The 15,694-nt window shown below is 45.7% G+C and overlaps 1 protein-coding gene across 1 annotated transcript; it reads left to right on the top strand.

Annotated features, from left to right (window-relative positions):
- Positions 1-6,835: 6,835 nt before the first annotated feature.
- On the top strand, positions 6,836-15,632 carry clptm1l (CLPTM1 like). Its single transcript, XM_062445617.1, has 18 exons — positions 6,836-6,958; positions 7,219-7,438; positions 7,561-7,655; positions 8,163-8,346; positions 8,574-8,728; positions 11,196-11,274; positions 11,772-11,889; positions 12,032-12,126; positions 12,239-12,323; positions 12,507-12,610; positions 12,876-12,941; positions 13,152-13,202; positions 13,437-13,519; positions 13,777-13,811; positions 13,972-14,027; positions 14,352-14,396; positions 14,565-14,680; positions 14,874-15,632. The coding sequence occupies exons 2-18, from the start codon at positions 7,274-7,276 to the stop codon at positions 14,956-14,958; spliced, it is 1,617 nt and encodes a 538-aa protein (XP_062301601.1). The 5' UTR covers positions 6,836-6,958; positions 7,219-7,273; the 3' UTR covers positions 14,959-15,632.
- Positions 15,633-15,694: the final 62 nt, after the last annotated feature.

Raw genomic sequence — 15,694 nt, 5'->3', positions numbered from 1 at the left:
CCACAGAATTTCTGGCATGATGCCATATTTAACCTTTTTACCACTAGGGCCTTTCAGTAAAAAATGTACATCCATTTAACCTTTTCCTGCCTAAGCCAACATTCAAATTGCCTAAGCCAACATTCAAATTCACATTCAAATTTTATGAATTTTCACATTAAATTATACACCTTAACTGTTGATACCATATTGAAGAAGACAACTAGGGGATTTTTATGATGTGAATAAATATATGATTACTTAAGGCAAATCATATTTTATCAAGGTGATTTCAGGCAGCCATTTTTTACAAAAACGTCTCCATCCACCATACCTCATCAGACAACTTCATTTTTAACCACTTTAATTACAAGATGGAGGAAAACTTTGAGCAGGTGGAATATCCACAAATATGTGGGCAATGTAGAACATAAGACAGATTGAAACATGGGGGAAACCGAAATTTCTCTGCCCCAAAAGTAGCTAGCGCTGTGGCTGGATACTCCTCTCGATAACTAAAAAACGTTAGTTTCTTCCACAATCGACCGAATTGGCCAAACAAGGCATGTACATTTAGCTTACAGTGTATATAATCTAGCTAGTTAATGTTGTTTTTATAAGTTTTTTAGAAATCTGCTCAAATCGAAGCTAAACAGTGCTACTACCGTCATAACTGCCTGTCCACGGCAGGACAGGCAATTCTTTCCTGAAAAAACTCGCGTCACTCCCACAAACAAATTCTTCGTAAGTAAAAAGTTTAGACTTTTAATTGAAAATATTGACAACACATATTAAGAAACTTGTCTTTACTCATAATATCGTCTCCGATTTCAATTCGAAGCTGTAAATCTAGCACTGTAGGCAATCTCCCATGGTATCCGCTCTGGCTCCGCTTCGGAAAACAATGGCTGCCGTTGCTGACGATACTTTTATTTTTGACTGGCAGTAACCCCTCAACCAATGATATGTGCTTTGAGCTTAAATTGTCATGAGTATCTGGCAGTTTTCAGAAATAAAATCGGTGATTGGACGGCAAAGATATTAAGGCGGGTCTTATGGGTCTTTTTAGACCCAAATTTGAATGGTCCGGCTGGAAAGGGCAGCTTAAAGATCCTAAGAATAGAATTCCTTAAAGAAAATCAACTTCAATAAAAAAAATTGGTTAATGCATTAAACACTGATGAACAATTTTTTTCAGGACGATACAAACTATAGCTTAAGTTTTACTTGGTAGTTTGTGAAATCAACGTTTAGGCTAAAATATGTGTCGATCTACATGACCCCAAAGGAATGATCATAGCTACAACCCCAATTCCCAAAAAGTTGGGATGTTGTGTTAAATAAAAATAAAAACTGAATACAATGATTTACAAATCTCATTAACGCATTATGTTATTCACAATAGAACATATAAAACATGTCAAATGTTTAAACTGATGAAATGTACCATTTTAAGGAAAGAATAAGGTAATCTTGAATTTGATGGCAGCAACACGTCTCAAAAAGGTTAGGACAAGGACATGTTCACCACTGTGTAGCATCCCCTCTTCTTTTAACAACAGTCTGTATCTGTCTGGGAACTGAGGAGACCAGTAGCTGGAGATGTGGGAGAGGAATGTTGTCCTCTTTGTGATACAGGATCCTTGCTGCTCAACGGTCCTGGGTCTTCTTTGTCATATTTTTTGAGGTTTTCACCTTTCTGGTGAAAGGTCTGGACTGCAGGCAGGCCAGTTCAGCACCCGGACTCTTCTATTACGAAGCCATGCAGTTGTAACAGAGGCAGGATGTGGTTTAACATTGTCTTCCTAAAATACGCAAGGCCTTCCCTGAAAAATACGTTTTAGAAGCAAATGTTGCTCTAAAACCTGTATTTACCTTTCAACATTGATGTTGCCTTTCCAGATGTGCAAGGCACCACCAGATGTTATAGGCACTACCATACCATCAGAAATGCAGGCTTTTGAACTGAGCGCTGATAAGAAGCCGGCTGGTCCCTCTCCTCTGTAGTCCAGAGGACGCAACATCCATGGTTTCCCCAAAATAATTTGAAATTTCAATTAGTCTGACCACAGAACCATTTTCCCACTTTGCCTCAGTCCATTTTAAATGAGCTTTAGGCCAGAGAAGATGGCAGTGTTTCTGGATCATGTTCACATGTGGGTTCTTCTTTGCATGATAGAGCTTTAGCCTGCATTTGTGGATGGCACGGCAAACTGTGTTCACAGACAATGAGTTCTGCAGGTGTTTCTGAGCCCATGCAATGATAATGATTTCCATTACAGAATCATGCCTGCTCTCTATGCAGTGCCTCCTGAGTGCCTGAAGATCACAGGCAATGATGATATATTCAAAGTCTTCGCAATTTTACGTTGAGGAACATTATTCTGAAATGGTTCCACAATATGTAGATGCAGGTTTTTGCAGATTGGTGAACCCCTGCTCATCGTTACTTCTGAGAAACTCTGCCTCTCTAAGATACTCTTTTTATACCCAATCATGTTACTGACCTGTTTGCAATTAACCAAGTTAGTTGCAAAATGTTCCTTCAGCTGTTTATTTTTAGTAACACTTCCTATTTCCAGCCTTTTATTGCCCCCGTACCAACTTTTGAGACGTGTTGCTGCCATCAAATTCAAAATGACCTTATTTTTTCCTTAAAATGGTACATTTCATCAGTTTAAACATTTGACATGTTTTATATGTTCTATTGTGAATAACATAACGAGTTTATGAGATTTGTAAATCATTGTATTCTGTTTTTATTTTTATTTCACACAACATACAAACTTTTTTGAAATTAGGAATGTACATAAATCATATACAATTGCAAAAACAAATCTAAATCCATGCCTCTATCCTCCATTTCCCCAATACAAAAACTATGTTAAAAAGTTATTGTTGGTTCAAGTTAGGTTTGGGACTTTAATCCTAGCTTTGTTGAGCGGCCTTTATGGAAGAGGCCCCTGGTCTCCTCTATCCCTAAGATAGCAGGAGTAGATGTGTTGTCCTGACGAAAGCACCCTGCCTTCATCTTTATCGTCTGTTATAGGATCACGCACCATGATGCTCTGTGTGTGTGAGTATGTGGGGGATTAAGTGTGTACATCTGTGCGTGTGGTCGTGTGTGTGTGTTTGTGAAGGGAGCTGGTAGACGCAGAGATCATATTAAAGTTGTGTATTAAAGAGTGCACAGTCCCACACCTCTCCTCAGATTACTCTACCCCGGGGATGGAGGGAGGGAGAGATAGAGGGACGGAGAGGTGGAGGGATGAAGGGAGGGAAGCAGAGAAAGAGGGGTGAAGTGAGGGATGGATGGAGGGGTGGAGGGATGGAGGGGTGGAGAGATGGAGGTATGAAGGGATGAACGGATGAGTGAATGGAGGGGTGGGGTCGAGCAAGTGAGGAGAAGAGGGAGAGGAGGAGAGGAGAGAAGAAGAGGAGGGAAGGGGAGAGGAGGATTGGAGTAGCGATGAATCCATCTTCGAGGACAGATGAAGAAGAAGAGAGGATGAAAAGGAGGAAAGGAGAACAGCTGGATGGATATGGAGGGAGGGAGGGAGGGAGGGAGGGAGGGAGGGAGGGAGGGAGGGAGGGAGGGAGGGAGGGAGAGAGAGAGAGAGAGAGAGAGAGAGAGAGAGAGAGAGAGAGAGAGAGAGAGAGGAGCTCATGCTACCATGGCGATGAAAGGAACCAGAGGAGCTCAACTCTTTCTGAGAACTGTGCATGCACCTTTCTCTCTCTCTCTCTCTCTCTCTCTCTCTCTCTCTCTCTCTCTCTCTCTCTCTCTCTCTTACCCTCTCTCCCTCCTTTATTCTCTCTTTCTCCCTCCCTCAACATCTCTCTCTTTCCTTCTCTCTTTCTCACTTATTCCCTCCCATCTTTTTTATTTCCGTCTCTTTCATTCATTCTGTCACACACTCACACACACACAGAGGATTCTCCTGAATATGGAGACAGCAAAGCAGGGGTGATATGGGTGATTGTCCTGAAAGGAGAGCAACCCCCCATAGCTGGGCTGAGCACTTGTCAGGCCTAGTGCGTGTGAGAGTGTGTGTGTGTGTGTGCGTGTGTGTGTGTGTGTGGGTATGTGAGTGTGGACGTGCGTAAGTGTGTGTGTGTGTGGGGGGGGGGGGGTGCGTGTGGATGTGTGACTGTGGGGGGGTGATTGGGGGGGTGTGGGTGTGTGTGTTCTCTCCCCCTCTCTCTCTCTCTCTCTCTCTCTCTCTCTCTGTCCAGCCTTTCTCCCCCCTCTGCGTTCCATCCCTCTCTTTCTCTCCACTCTTCCTGCTGGCTGGCGCTACCGCAGATTGCAGCTTCTCTCATGGCCGCCCCACCACTCCGTTGCAGATGGTCCCACCCCCCCCCCCCCCCCCCCCCCGGTTCTCGTTCTCCTCACCAGCTGCCGAAATCTGACGCTGTGATGAGGCTCCTGTCATCCGCGTCTCTCCCGACGCGCGTGTGAAAGGAGGAGGAGCAGAGAGAGGAGGGCGAGGGGAGGAGGAGAGAGGAGAGAGAGAGAGGGGAGGAGGAAGTACCACAGAGAGGAGGAGAAAAGTCTGAGAGAGAGAGAGAGAGAGAGAGAGAGAGAGAGAGAGAGAGATGAACTGAGAGAAGCTTTGAAGTTTCTGACTATTGTGTATCAAGGTGACTTTCCTTTCCGCACAGTGAAGCATTGGATTCTGGCGTGTGTGTGTGATGGATGCCTGCCTGCGTGTGTGTTGGTGTGTGTGCACGTGTGTGTGTGTGTGTGTGACATTGAGGGCAATGTGTGGGGATGAATGGGTGCCGTCCTGCCAGCCACCAGCCTCATATGACACTTCTGATCACTTTCAATTAAAAGTAAAGCAGTTCCCTTGTCAAGAAGAGGTAATAGAAATGCATATGCTCTCTTACTTTGATTCCCACCACTTACACGCTCACACAGTCAAGCGCACGCACACAGGCATCCATCACACACACACTCTCACACACACTCGCACACACCCTGAAGGTAATATGATGAGAATAGATGGTGCCGCCCATACATTTAGGAGCACAGATGTGATTTATCTTAGATACTGAGTGGACGAAGGTGCTGATGTCATTAGGATCAAAGGACGAGACAAGGGTATCATGCAGGATACACACACACACATACTGACATACATACATACCCACACACACAGCTACACACGCAAACACACACACACAGCCGTCAGACTGTTTGTTTGCTGGGGTCTCACTGCCAGTTTGCTGGGGTCTTACTGCCAGACACACAGAGAGACATATTTGTCTGTTGCTGTTGCTGTTGTTGTGGTTTGGATCAACACGAGAGTGATGGGGAGTCCTCCCTGTGTGTGAAACTATCCAACGAATGAGTTCATTAGTTTGGCAGTCAATGTGTTTGCTTTGTTCATGTTTCCAAAGTTCTTTAGGTGGTCCAGCTTCTCCCCCCGGCCTCAGCCTCTTCCACAGCCTCTTTCTCCCAGTCTGCCTCTCTCAACCTCAGCCTCTCTCCTCCAGACTCTCCCCAAGCCTCCCTCCACCAGCCCTAGGATCTCTAGCTGAGCCTCGTTCCCCCGGCCTCTCTCCCCCCGGCACCAATCTCTCTCCCCCAGCCTTTATTCCCCAGTCCCAGCCTCTATGCCCAGCCCCAGCCTCTCCCCCGGCCTCTCTCCCCCCAGGCTCTCCCCCCGGCACCAATCTCTCTCCCCCAGCCTTTATTCCCCAGTCCCAGCCTCTATGCCCAGCCCCAGCCTCTCCCCCAGCCTCTCTCCCGCCAGCCAGGCTGCTTATTCATTCAAGCAGCTTCTCTCCTCTCTCTCCACCAGCCTCCAGATCAGGGTTTTTAAGCAGAAAATCAATAACTGGTGGTCTTCATTCCCTCCTTGCCTCCCTCCTTCCATCTCTCTCTCCCTGTCCTCATTTCTCCCTACTCACATCTATCTCTCTACTCCCCTGCCTCTCTCCCTCCCTTTCTCCTCTCTCTGTCCTCATTTTTCCTAACTCTCACACCCCTCCCTGTCTCTCCCCTCTCTCTCTATGCCCCTCCCTCTCTCTCCCTCTCTCCCCTCCTCTCTCTCACACCCCTCCCTGTCTCTCCCTCTCCCCTCCCTCTATGCCTCTCCCTTTTGCTCCATGCTTCTGTAGTGTACTCTGTGTGTGTAACTGTTCAACAAGAAGCACGTGCTGAGTATGTGGGGACACATACTCATACTCACACACACAGACACACACACACACACACAGACTACAGAGGACTACAGTGCTGGTGCACAGGAAACATCTGTACAAAGTGTTCAAGGCTTGGACTGATCCAACACACTTACAAGCTCTGTTAGAGGGGGGGGGGGGAGAGGAGGGGAGAAAAGAGAAAAGAAGGGGAGGCGAGGGGAGAGGAGAGGAGAGGAAGGCAAGGAGAAGGGGCAGGAGAGGGGGGGTGATGGTGATGGGGATGGTGAGGGTGGAGGCTGGGTAGAGGGTGGAGGGAGGGAGGGGAGGGTTGGTTATATGGTGAGGGTGAAGGGTGAGGAAAGTGGATGGAGGGAGGGAGGGAGGCGAACACTTCCTGCTCAGTAAAGCCTGTCTCTAATCGAAAACAAAATATTAGATATAAAACAAAAACATACAATTTAAAAATTCTTCCCTCTTATAAGAGAAAGTAAACGCCTATTGCGAAGAGTCTCGCTACCCACACACACTAGTGAATGCTCGACTGTTTTCTCCGGACGAGTTTTAAACTGTAGAAAGTCTCCGCGGGGGGCTGTGCGTGGGCTGTCTGAGACGTGGAGCGGTAGCGCCATCTCGTGGTCAGGAATATTCAGTTTTGTTTCGTACGGTGATGGTCCATCTGCGCAACCGCAGTTGGACACTTCCCCAAAGACTCGACCAGGAACCCAATCGCGGAAGTGATCTGACAGCTTCTCCATGGCACGCGTCTAGCTCGAACAGTATATGGATTATTGGGATGATTTTCAAGACAAAGCGATCTGCGTAAGGGGTATGGATGTTTTCGAATGGAAATTTGACCCGTTAGAGAAATGAAGGGACCGGAGCGTTAAAATGAGCGGTAAATAGCAGGACTAGCTAGCCTGCAGGACCAAAGTATCCAACTCACACAGCTGCAAGCGACTCCGCAGCTATGAGGCAATCCAGTAGTATAGCAATGAGACAGTCCCGATAATCTGCTTTCAAATTGTATTTTATTTTTGTCCGGTACCAGTCTGTCGTCGCATTTGTTTTGTGTTTACTTGGGTTTAGCTTTGCTGCCAGCTCGGTAAGCTAGCCACGCCAGCCGACCTGCCCGTCCGCCAGAATGTTTCAGAAGACGTCATTCACCACCCTGATCGTCGGAGTGTTTGTAGTCTACGTGTTGCACACATGTTGGGTAATGTACGGTATCGTTTACACTAAACCTTGCGACAACCCGCGAGGAGAAAACTGCATCCTTCCGTTCCTTGCAGAGAAGCCTCGCCTCCAGGTGATTTAAATAAAGTCTAGCTAGCCTTGTTTGCAGAATGTCTGGACGTTTGGGCGCATGGTTTTGACATCTGCATTCCTCTCCTCTACACTCCCCCCCCCCCCCCTTTCTCCTCTCCTCAGTTGAGCATCTACACGTCTCTGCGCCCCAACGCAGACGGGGGCCACAACCTCATATTGAAGGCGGACGACTTCGATGTCAGCGCCAAGTTTGAAAGGTATACCTTGGACGATGAATATGGACCACAAGCTAGCTCAGACAGCCCGGAAATATTTTAATTTGCATAAGTTGACCGCTTCCGATGCCCGAGCAAGGTTTATTCCAGTACACAGCTGAGCTATTACAACTGTTAAAACACTGTAGCTATGTTGATGTGTCCATTTGACCTACAATTTGGCACCTAAACCAGTAGTTAGTGCAGCCAGGCCTCCAACATTAATGGGGACAGCCAGCCCTCATTGTCCAGCTGTGGTGATGTGTGCTTGTGTTTAGACAGGACGCAGTAGTCGACCCTATCGTGCGGTGTCCATCGATGATCAACGTTAAACAAACAAGCGAGGCATAGAAGCGCAATAATGAACAGAAATTGTCAGCATTGGGAACTTCAGTACACTGATAAAATAACTGAAACTTAAAAAGTTTCAACTTCAGTCAAACATGTGTAAGTTGGATCAGGTGATAGACTTGCTAAATCTTTTCTCCCCTCCCCGCCTCTCCTCTCCAGGATAGTGAATGTAACCCTTCCTAAGAAGACCAGGAACAATGGGACCCTGTATGCTCTGGTGTTCCTCCACAAGCCGGGTGTGTCTCCGTGGCAGGACCCCAGACAGGTGCACTTTGTGGCCCAGCTCACCACCTACATGCTGCCCAAGCCTGCGGAGGTCAGCCTCATCTCAGGAGACGAGCAGGTTAGTGTCCTACCTAGGGTCCTAGTACACTAGCTCACCACCTACAGGCTGCCCATGTGTACAGGTATTGTGAAATATAGTTTTGTTTTTTGTGTAACGTTTCTTCATATTTCAGTTTCAGAAAAATGTCCTGTTGATCTATTACAGTTTACAAAAATAACCTAACGTGTGTGCGTGTGTGTGTGTCTCCTGTGTGTGTGTCTCCTGTGTTTGTGTGTGTGTGTCAGGTGGAGCAGCAGAACCAGAAGCCCCCTATCATTGACCCCGCCTCAGACCTTCCTGTTTCTCACTGGCGCTCCCGCCTCACCCTCAACGTGGTCGATGACCACTTCCTGTTCGACAAGGAGTCCCTCCCCAGTGACGTGCACCGCTACCTCAGAGTGTAAGAGGCATGCACATACACACACACACACACTAAGAAACGCATGCCCATATGCACACACACACCAATGCACATACTAAATGCATGTACATGCACACATACACCCAAATCCATTACAAATTAAAATATAGTTTGAATCTTAAAAATAAGACATATTAAATAGTAGCCAATTGCTGTGAAAGTACCAAGTCAATTAAGTGAATCGCCAAGTACAAGTTCAAAATCAAAGTATTTATTACAGATCTGGTGCAGGTGTCGGATACACTCAAGTTGAGCATCTCAGAAGACGGGACAATGAATACAGGAATCAGGGCAGTTAAATAGTATGACAATATTGGGTTTTTTTACTCTCACAAGAAACGTCAGGGGGATGACAATCAACATACCCTTTGCAAACACAGAAAGAGGACGCCCCATGCTAGATAACTTTTGTTTAGGCTTTAAATAGGGCTCCTAGAAATGGCCCTGACGTTCCATGTTCTCATGAGCTAACATAGCAGGGTATAGTTCAAACATTGGTTATTATATTCAGAGCATTCCAAACAGTATAAAAGTAACTAGAGAGGGTACAATTTCTGGGGAAATTGTAGGGTGTGCTTGCTTGCGTCGGTTGCACAGGGGTCCGTTTTTGAATGACATTTTTACAACTGATATTTCTGTATATTTTATATAAAAATGCATACTTATTATTTATAAAGATGACATAGATTTAAAAGCATTTTTTTTTTGCTGCTCATTTACAACTGAAAATACGAGTGAAGTGTAGAATGAAATAGATGTCTTCTCATTTCCCCTGCAAGAGGCAGCCTCATCGTTGAAACAAAACGAATAAATTGGGCAGACCGGTGTAAAAATTGACCTAATCTCTATGACTTAAACGTCATTTTAAGTTTTTCCCTTCTCATGATATTTTCAGGCATTTAGCCTACTCATTGCATTCATTCATTAATAAAGAACCCCCTTTGAAGATTATTCTACGACGTTGCCCGGCAGTAGAAGATGGAATCGCGATTCAAACAGTACCATCTGCTAACGGAAAATATGCCCCCCAAAACGTAAATAAGCTTGACATTTATTTAGTGGAAAATCGCTCATTCATAAAAAGCTCACTGGTAGCGATCATTGTCAGTAACAACGCAAAATGCGATATAGCCCTGTGTGGAGAAGCTGCCCCGGTAAATTGTACTACTACAGCACAGTACTAGACTACTGCTGTGTTCGTCTTGGTAGCGATTGCGTTGGTTGAATTGGATTTAACGTTCCGTTGTACGGTTTAAACTGAAATTAATTATTTTCATGAACAGATTGACAACGTTTAGGCTGTGGCAATGAAGTTCAGGTTAGTAGTTAGATAGACTTTTGATTTAAGTAAGGGGAGTGCCGAACATGTTCTGTCACCGTTTGACTTCCTACAGCTGTGTAGATGTTTTTGTAGTGTCTCGCGTAGGCTACAGCGTTGCAGTGAGCAACACTGGTTTGAAACCACAGGTAATGGTAATTTCACCAACAAATCGTTTACTAATGTCAGAATAAATCCTACAACGAAAATGTATATGTGAGGAATGTTTATTTTAACGATTGAAAACAGATAACGCTACATCATAGACCACTGTAGTATGTGTTGCCCGGGCAACACAGGCTAATGTCATGATGCTAATACTTCAGTGAAATAGTAGACTACTGTTTCCGAAAGTAGATGTACTTCCTTAATAATATCAGCTTATACTGTACATTACACATGACAATTGTGTGTCATATCACAAAGTAAAATGAGTAAATAGTTATCACCCTGGCCTCTTTGCTTGTGGCGTTTCTGCAGCTGCCTTGCAGTAAAGCTATAGTTAGCCTAGCTATCCCCCAAGTTAACAGATGCGAAACGAATGTTCTGCCAAAGGTAGTCACGCGTGTTTTCGTGACGTTAGTGACGTAGTGACGTTAGTAACGTCAGTGACTGTGGCTAGCAAATTAGCCACCGTTAGCTTCACTTTTCGCCACAAAAACTTAATTTCAGCCTAAACCATGCAACGGAACGTAAATTCCAATAGAAGCAACTCAATCGCTACCAAGACGAAACTTTTGACACCTACTTTGTCTATGTAGGCCAAATATTGACTGAGTTTTAGGGGGGCAAAAAGAATAATAATAATAATATATATGTGAGAGAACAAAGGTTGTGCCCTTGCCGAAGGCAAAGCACACCCAATAAAGTAATCATTAGTTGTAATCTTTCATTATTGTTAACTGATCAGTGGTTAAGCACAGACCTCTTCAGGTTATAGAGGAGATTTGACACCTCTAGTGTGTGAGTGTAGTACTTGTGTGCGTATGAGATACATACATTATTTTTTTTACTAATGAAATTATATTTGACTTGCCAAATTTGTTCCAGCAACCCTGTCACACACACCCATGCACACACACACATATACCAGGATGTGCAAGTGCAAAATTATTGTGTGTGTTGCAGGTTTCAGAGTGGTCGCAGAATGGTCTACCTGCCCCTGCTGTTTGTGGATGAGCTGAGCAACAGAGTGAAAGACCTTGTGGTACGTTAGCCTGAAGCCTGTAACAATGGCACCTAGCCTGTATCATTACATGCATATAGCAGTTAGCCATAGCATGTAACCATTAGCCCCAATCCATGCTGCCTAGCCTCACAGTGGAGATGGAGCCCCTAGTTGTTAATGTTTGGGCCTTTAGTTTAGTGAGCTAAGCCAGCTAAAGTGGAACTAAACTTCACAACCAAATTTTTCGGTTGAACCCTTTTGGTTGATGCTCACTCAGGGTTAAACTCCTCAATGCTGGCCTTGATTGTGATTCATCTGAGCAAAAGTGTTTCTTTAGATTATTTGTTAGGAAGTCCTGGGTTTATCCCTAGTGGTCGAACATGTGCATGGGCCCTGTTCAGGTCTCACTCCAAAGAGTGCTTAGTCACACTGCCTGTTCTTTAGCTCTGTGTGCTAACCCGGTCCAGATATTTTGCTCCGTGTGCTAACCAAGTCCTAGTCTTTAGCTCACTGCTAAGCCGGTGTTGGTGTTGCAGGAGATCAATGGCAGCAGTGTGGAGTTGCCCCTCACTGTGGCGTACGACACCATCTCTCTGGGAAGACTGAGGTTCTGGATACACATGCAGGATGCTGTCTACTCTCTACAGCAGTTTGGTAGGACACACGCACAGAAACACACCCACAGACACCGGGCACAGACACAGATGAACAAAGACACAGATAAACATAAGCACACACAGACACAAACAGACAGAAGGGAGGAGTGTGTAGTAGCTAACTGTCGGTTGTGTTTCAGGGTTCACAGAGAAGGATGCAGATGAGATTAAAGGCATCTTCGTAGACACAAATCTCTACTTCCTCGCTCTCACCTTCTTTGTAGCAGCCTTCCATGTAAGTGTTTGTGTATTAACCAAGGAGAGTGATCGGCTGTGCCTGTCAATGAGTCGTTCCGACATCAACAAACAGCCATCGTCCTGTTTGACAATGACTGCTTCCTGTCCAGCTCCTGTTTGACTTCCTGGCGTTTAAGAACGACATCAGCTTCTGGAAGCAAAAGAAGAGCATGGTGGGCATGTCCAGCAAGGCAGGTGGGTCAGCCAACCAATCACAGGCCTTGCTTCTGGACATGGTCATCCGTCTCTAGTAGACCATGCAGTTCCAAATGAAATGATTGGCCGTTGAATCGCAAAGCTAATGAGTCAATGGCTATGTACTTGGGTGTTTTGTGTGGGTGTCATAGTAACCGCTTTGTTTTGTCATTGTTGTCCCAGTGCTGTGGAGGTGCTTCAGCACCATAGTGATTTTCTTCTACCTGTTTGATGAACAGACCAGTCTACTGGTGCTCATCCCTGCTGGAGTAGGGTCCATGATAGAGGTACACACACACACTCTCTCAGACACACACACTCAGGAGGTGTATTTAGTATCTGGGCAATGAGCCCAAGGTGGATTAGTGTTGGCCAGGTATCAGATGCAGACAGATTAACTCCAGATTAACTGCGTCCACACAAGACATAATCCCTGCTCTGTACCTCTCATAATCCCGTGTGTCCTAAACCCCCACAGCCATAATCTCGTATCATCTCATAATCCCGTCACATTAGCATTTTCCTCTTCTCTGCGTGTGTATGTGAGTCCAGGTGTGGAAGGTGAAGAAAGCGCTCAAGATCCAGGTGTTTTGGAAAGGACTGAAACCCTCCTTTCTGGTAAAAAAATCTCTCTCTCTGTCTCCTTTTCTCTCCCTCTCTGTCTGTCTCAGTCTCCATCCCTCTCTGTTTCTCTTCTCCCTTCCTTCCTTCACTCCTCCCCTCCCCTTCGTCTGTATCCTTTCATTCTACTCCCCTCTTTCCCTTCCTCCCTGGTGTGGAGGCCTGTGATTGGTCCAGACAGTGATGATGCATTCTGTGTCTCCACAGTTTGGGAAACTGGACGAATCAGAGAGAAGGACTGAGGAATATGATACTCTGGTACGAGTCATGATGCTACACACACACACACACCACACCACACACACACACAACACAGACACCACACACGTGCACACACACACACACATGCACACACTCTACATATACAGTACATACACAGGCATACACACAAACTCACACACCCACACACATATACAGGCACACACACACACATGTATATGCACACATGCCTAGGCGGACAATGTGTAATCCAGGTGTGTGTTGTCTCCCCAGGCCATGCGATACCTGTCCTACCTGCTCTACCCCCTCTGTATTGGAGGGGCAGTTTACGCCCTGGTCTTCCTCAGATACAAGAGGTACACACACACACACACACACACACACACACACACACACACACTGGAACATACACACTGGGACATGACATACATGCGTGCACGCACACACAGAGAGAGAGACATACACTGGGACACTCACTCCTCTCCTCCTCAGTGACAATGTCTACTGTGTCACATATTGTGTGCGTGTCTACTCTGTGTGTGTGTGTGTTTTATTTATCTGTGTGACAGATGTGATGGTAATAAACTCTATTATGTGCATTCCTTTCTTCCAGCTGGTGTTCTTGGCTAATCAACAGTTTAGTCAACGGTAAACACATAAACACACAAACACATAAACATACACAAAAGACACGTAGAAACACCCTCTCACACGCACACATACACTCATACAACAGACGTTTATTATGTGCAGGCTTCTGCCTAGCTGGTCTCTGACAGCTGGTGTGTGTTTGTGTGTGATGTCACAGGTGTGTATGCATTCGGGTTCCTGTTTATGCTACCTCAGCTGTTCGTCAACTACAAGGTACATCAGCCACCCACTCAGCTGTGTTATGCAACATCATGCTAATGCTAGCTCAACCATCCACTTCTGTTATGCTACGTCATGCTAATTCTAACTCAGCCATCCTCTTAACTGTATTATGCTACATGATGTTAATGATAGCTCAGTTATGCACTTGTGTTATGTTACGTCATATTAATGCTAACTCAGCCATCATCTTAACTGTATTATGCTACATGATGTTAATGCTAGCTCAGCTATGCACTAACTTGTGTTATGCTACGTCATGCTAATGCCAGCTGATATTGACTGGTTAATTGGAACTAACTTGTTTTCCTTCTCCAGTTGAAGTCTGTGGCTCACCTTCCCTGGAAGGCCTTCATGTACAAGGTGAGCGGAATACAACATACCTCAGGCCAGTTCAGACCAGTTCAGACTTCAGACCAGCTAAGACTAGCTCAGACGTCATAGTTTGTGCAACATCCAGAATATGACTGACCATCCAGTTGTTGACGCAGTATTGTTGTCACGGTAACGGTTTGGCATGGTTCCCCCCAGGCTTTCAACACCTTCATCGATGATGTATTTGCCTTCATCATCACCATGCCGACGTCCCACCGGCTGGCCTGTTTCCGAGACGACGTGGTCTTCCTCATCTACCTGTACCAGAGATGGTAACACACACACACACACCTCTTCTACCTGTACCAGAGATGGTAACACACACACCTCTTCTACCTGTACCAGAGATGGTAACACACACACACACACCTCTTCTACCTGTATCAGAGATGGTAACACACACACACCTCTTCTACCTGTACCAGAGATGGTAACACACACCTCACTCAGATCTCCCTCCCCCAGGCTGTATCCGGTGGACAAGACCAGAGTGAACGAGTACGGGGTGTCGTATGATGAGAAGACCATGGGGAAGGACCACGAGGATTAACAGCAGAGATGATACCAGGAGAGATACCAGGGTGACCAGCAGCAAAGCCCTACACCCCCCTCCTCCTGGAGCATGGGGACCATGTCCCGCCCTCAGGGGACCACAGAGTACTGCTGCAGTCCATCTATCCTTCAATCCCTCCATCCGTCCCCCCCTCTCTCTACCTATCCTTCCCTCCCTCTTTCCATCTATCCCTCGGTCCATCCCTCCATCCCTCATAGCCTCCCCCAGATCCCCACCAGCCTTCCCCAGCCACTTCAAACCCCCAAACCTCACAACCTCCATCCGCCTGTCTTCACCAGGATCATGAAGCTGCATGTCAGAACGAGGACTGATCTTGTCTACCTTGTTACAGTGTTGACACATGAAGGCCATGACGTTATGGTGCCAAACGTGGGACTGCGATGTTTGACTCTGAACTCGACCCTGTGTTCTCTGTGTCAGTCGAACACCTTCCATAATATTTGATATTGATTATGAAATTATGAACTTTTGTTTTTGTGTGTAAAATTGTATAAATATGACTTCAGGAATAGTATTAAAAGGGACCAGACGATGAAGTGTTTTGATTTTATCTGGAATTATGGAAATTATTATCATTTGCTTAACAATTTTTTTTGTTGGAACGGGGATGAAATTTAAATATAATAAAATGTCTGGTTGGTTTAAAAGTCCTGAAGATTGGTGGTGTGTGGTAGGGTGGGGTGTAGTGTAGACTGGTGGGGTGTGGTAGGGT

This window comes from Osmerus eperlanus, chromosome 20 (assembly GCF_963692335.1).
Source record: "Osmerus eperlanus chromosome 20, fOsmEpe2.1, whole genome shotgun sequence".
Lineage (NCBI taxonomy): Eukaryota > Metazoa > Chordata > Actinopteri > Osmeriformes > Osmeridae > Osmerus > Osmerus eperlanus.
Note: the sequence above shows the minus strand (reverse complement) of the source record. Positions and strands in the feature narration are given on the sequence as shown.